Here is a 4,834-nt window from a genome sequence, read left to right as displayed (position 1 = left end):
AAAAAAGCCCAGCTAAATGAAGTTCAGTAAACTAAAAAGTGTCAGAGGGCCTTTAACGAGCTTAAAGCGACACTCATGTCTAACCCTGTGCTAAGGGCCCCAAACTTTGACAAACCATTCCTAGTAACCACCGATGAGTCTGAGCTTGGTGTGGGAGCAGTTTTAATGCAGGAAGGACCGGATCAAGAATTTCTCCCTGTAGTGTTTCTCATTAAAAAACTGTCTGAGAGGGAAAGCAACTGGTCAGTCAGTGAAAAAGAATGTTATGCCATTGTCTTCACTCTGGAAAAGCTATGCCCATATGTTTGGGGCTGGCGTTTCCACCTGCAAACTGACCATGCTGTGCTACAGTGGCTTCATACCACCCCAGAAAATAAAAAAAAAACTTCTTCGGTGGAGTTTAGCTCTCCAAGATTTTGATTTCGACATCCAACACATCTCAGGTGCTTCTAACAAAGTGGCTGATGCATTCTCCCATAAAAGTTTCCCAAAATCAACTGGTTAAAATCGTTGTTAAGTTGTGGAAAATATTGTTAGTCTTTATACAATTAGGAGTATATTTAGAGAAGCGTGTGTCTTATTAACTCTGTTTTCTCCTAGAGCTCCAAAAAGATATCACAGTCAGTGTTTCACCCTATCTGTAATTTGGGGGGGCATGTCATAAATATAAAGGGAAGGGTAACCACCTTTCTGTATACAGTGCTGTAAAATCCCTCCTGGCCAGAGGCAAAACCCTTTCACCTGTAAAGGGTGAAGAAGCTAAGATAACCTCGCTGGCACCTGACCCAAAATAAGGGGACAAAATACTTTAAAATCTGGAGCGGGGGAAACAAAGGGTTTGGTCTGTCTGTGTGATGCTTTTTCCGGGAACAGATCAGAAATGCAGCCTTACAACTCCTATTCAGTTAGTAAGTAATCTAGCTAAAAATGTGTTTTATTTCCTTTTGTTTAATGGCTGATAAAATAAGCTGTGCTGAATGGAATGTATATTCCTGCTTTTGTATCTTTTTGTAACTTAAGGTTTTGCCTAGAGGGATTCTCTATGTTTTGAATCTGATTACCCTGTAAGGTATTTGCCATCCTGATTTTACAAAGGTGATTATTTTATCTTTTCTTTAATTAAAATAATTCTTTTAAGAACCTGATTGATTTTTCATTGTTCTTATTTCCAAGGATTTGGATCTGTGTTCACCTGTACAAATTAGTAAGTATTCTTATGAAGCCTTCCCCAGGAAAGGGGGTGTAGGGCTTGGGGGGATATTTTGGGGGAAGACGTCTCCAAGTGGGTTTTCCCTGTTCTTTGTTTAAAACGCTTGGTAGTGGCAGCATATGGTTCAGAGACAAGGCAAAATTTGTACCTTGGGGAAGTTTTTAACCTCAGCTGGTAAAAATAAGCTTAGGGGTTCTTCCATGCAGGTCCCCACATCTGTACCCTAAAGTTCAGAGTGGGGAAGGAACCTTAAAAAGCTCCCTGACTAAAGGCTCTTAAGCAAAGTAAGCTGTCATGGCATAAGAGGGAAGGTCCTCTCATGGATTGGTATCTGGTTAAAAAGTAGGAAGCAAAGGGTAGGAATAAATGGTCAGTTTTCATACTGGAGAGAGGTAATTAGTGGTGTCCTTCAGAGGTCTGCACTGGGCCTAGTCCTATTCAACATATTCATAAATGATCTCGAAAATGGGGTAAACAGTCTGGTGGCAAAATTTGCAAATGATACAAAACTACTCAAGACAGTTAAGTCCCAGGCAGACTGTGAAGAGCTACAAAAGGATCTCTCAAAACTGGGTGACTGGGCACCAAAATGGCAGATGAAATTCAGTGTTGATAAATGCAAAGTAAAGCATATTGGAAAACATAATCTCAACTATACATATAAAATGATGGGATCTAAATTAGCTGTTACCACTTAAGATATATTGGAATTGGAAAAGGTACAGAAAAGAGCAACAAAAAAGGATTAGGGGTATGGAACAGCTGCCTATGAGGAGAGATTAATAAGACTCTGACATTTTAGCTTGGAAAAGAGAAAGCTAAAGGGGGATATGATAGAGGTCTATAAAATCATGACTGGTATAAAGTAATTAAGGAAGTGTTATTTACTCCTCATAATACAAGTACTAGGGGTCACCAAATGAAATTAATAGGCAGCAGGTTTAAAACAAACATAAGGAGCTATTTTTTTAACACAACAGACAGTCAACGTCTGGAACTCCTTTCCAGAGGATGGTCAATACTATAACAGTGTGCAAAAAAGAATTAGATAATTTTATGGAGAATAGGTCCATCAATGGCTATTAACAAGGGTAGGCAGCAATGATGTTCCAATCCTCTGTTTGCCAGAAGCTGGGAACGGGTGACAGAGGAAGGATCACTTGATGATTACATGTTTTGTTCATTCCCTGTGGGGCACCTGGGATTGGCCACTGTCAAAAGACAGGATATTGAGCTAGATGGACCTTTGGCCTGATCCTGTATGGACATTTTTGTTTTTATGTTAATGATGGATAGCCAGTATTCACTCGTGTGTTTCCTGCTGCTGCATGTTAAGGTTTCCCACACACTCAAGTGTAGGAATTATAGATGCATGAAGCACCATCAAATATGGAAATGGCATTAGTAGGGTCAGTTGTTCATAATTCATTTATCTGAACAATGAAAATGTCTATTTTCAGTGTGTGAAGGGCGACCAATCTGCTTCACCCATGAGAACAGCCTCCAGTAATGCATGTAGTGTCTCATATTAAAATTGTCTCTCCAACCAGGCATTTGTACTGCTGCCATCACCCTGGAACCTTGGGCATATACAGAAAGTCAGGGGAACATACAGTACATGCAGGAGACACCAGTCTGCCTCAGAGTTACACACCTTCTCCTCTACTTCATGCCAGATTCCAACACAACCAACTTCACCAACCCCTCCACCTTCATCCTGCTGGGCATTCCTGGCCTGGAGGCAGCCCATGTCTGGATCTCCATCCCCTTCTGCACCATGTACATCATAGCCATCTTAGGGAACGTCACCATCCTGTTCGTTGTGAAGAGGGAGCCGAGCCTCCATGGGCCCATGTACTATTTCCTCTGCATGCTGGCCGTCACCGACCTGGTCCTGTCTACGTCCATCCTGCCCAAAACACTGAGTATCTTCTGGTTTAATTCCAGGGAGATAGATTTCAGTGCCTGCCTCACCCAGATGTATTTCATTCACTGCTTCTTAGTGGTGGAGTCTGGGATGTTCGTGGCCATGGCTTTTGATCGCTACGTGGCCATCTGCGATCCCCTGAGACATTCTACCACCCTTACAAACCCTGTGGTGGCCAAGATCAGCCTGGCTATGGTGTTGCGTGGTTGCATGTTCATATTGCCCTATCTCTTCCTGGCGAGGCAATGGCCATATTGCAGAACCAACATTATCCCCCACACGCACTGTGAGCACATGGCCGTGGTGAAGTTGGCCTGTGCAGACACTCACGTCAGTAATTACTACGGCCTCTTTGTGCTATTCTGTGTGAAGGGTATGGATATAATTTTTATCTTCCTGTCTTATATCCAGATCCTCAGGAGCATCTTCAGCCTCCCCACAAAGGACGCTCAGCTCAAGGCTTTTGGGACCTGTGGCTCCCACCTCTGTGCCATTTTTACCTTTTACATCTCATCTCTCTTCTCCTCTCTCAACCACCGGTATGGACACAATGTGGCCCTGCATTTCCATGTTTTCATGGCCAACGTGTACCTCCTGTTGCCCCCCATGCTAAACCCCATCATCTACGGGGTGAGGACCAAGCAGATCCGGGACAGACTGCTCCATCTCATTACTCATAAAGGGACCTAAAGTTTTCTCCTGTTGCTCTGGCTGTAAGTCCGAGCTCCATGCAGAGCTGGCTGGTGACATGGTGCTGGGCCCTCTTCCCCAAATCACTTACTGGACAGTCAAATGTTTCAGAGTAGCAGCCGTGTTAGTCTATGTTAGTCACAAAAAGAACAGGAGTATTTGTGGCACCTTAGAGACTAAGAAATTTATTAGAGCATAAGCTTTTGTGGGCTACAGCCCACTTCATCGGATGCATAGACTGGAACATATAGTAAAAAGAAAGATATATATATATATATATATACATACAGATAAGTTGGAAGTTGTCATACAAACTGTGAGAGGCTAATTAGTTAAGATAAGCTATTATTAGAAGGAGAAAAAAATGTTTGTAGTGATAATCAAGATGGTCCACTTAGACAGTTGACAAGAAGGCGTGAGGATTAAGTCAAAGAGACATTAAAGCCTTTCTTGACCTTACTGTGCTGTGTCAGCATGCCACACTGGGGAATCGGTCTGTGTAGAACTCATTGGGTTCCAGTTTTTTAATTGCTGGTCACTAGACCCCTAAGCACATAAGAACGGCCGTACTAGGTCAGATCAAAGGTCCATCTAGGCCAGTATGCTGTCTTCCGATCATGGCCAATTCAAGTGCCCCAGAAGGAATGAACAGAACAGGGAATCATCAAGTGATCCATTCCCTGTCGCCCATTCCCAGCTTCTGGCAAACAGAGGATAGGGACACCAACGCTGCCCATCCTGGCCATTGATCCTCCATGAATTTATCCAGTTCTTTTTTTTAACCTGGTTATAGTCTTGACCTTCACAACATCCTCTGCCAACGAGTTCCACAGGTTGACTGTGCATTGTGTGAAGAAATAGTTCCTTTTGTTTGCTTTAACCCTGCTGCCTATGAATTTTGTTTGGTGACCCCTAGTTCTTGTGTGATGAGACAGATTAAATAACACTGCCTTATTTACTTTATCCACACCAGTCATGATTTTATAGAGCTCAATCCTATCTTCCCT

General features: G+C 42.8%; 1 protein-coding gene across 1 annotated transcript; it reads left to right on the top strand.

The window, feature by feature from the left end:
- The first annotated feature begins 2,828 nt into the window (after window positions 1–2,828).
- LOC144278597 (olfactory receptor 52R1-like) lies at window positions 2,829–3,827 on the top strand. The gene has a single exon (XM_077839987.1). It carries the CDS (start codon window positions 2,829–2,831, stop codon window positions 3,825–3,827), a length of 999 nt encoding a protein of 332 aa, XP_077696113.1.
- Window positions 3,828–4,834: the final 1,007 nt, after the last annotated feature.

The sequence above is a fragment of the Eretmochelys imbricata genome, chromosome 1 (genome assembly GCF_965152235.1).
Source record: "Eretmochelys imbricata isolate rEreImb1 chromosome 1, rEreImb1.hap1, whole genome shotgun sequence".
Taxonomy (NCBI): Eukaryota; Metazoa; Chordata; order Testudines; family Cheloniidae; genus Eretmochelys; species Eretmochelys imbricata.
Note: the sequence above shows the minus strand (reverse complement) of the source record. Positions and strands in the feature narration are given on the sequence as shown.

What these genes read in the sequence shown, in the direction of transcription:
- LOC144278597 (XM_077839987.1), top strand. Translation starts at nt 2,829, where the DNA reads ATGCAGGAGACACCAGTCTGCCTCAGAGTTACACACCTTCTCCTCTAC.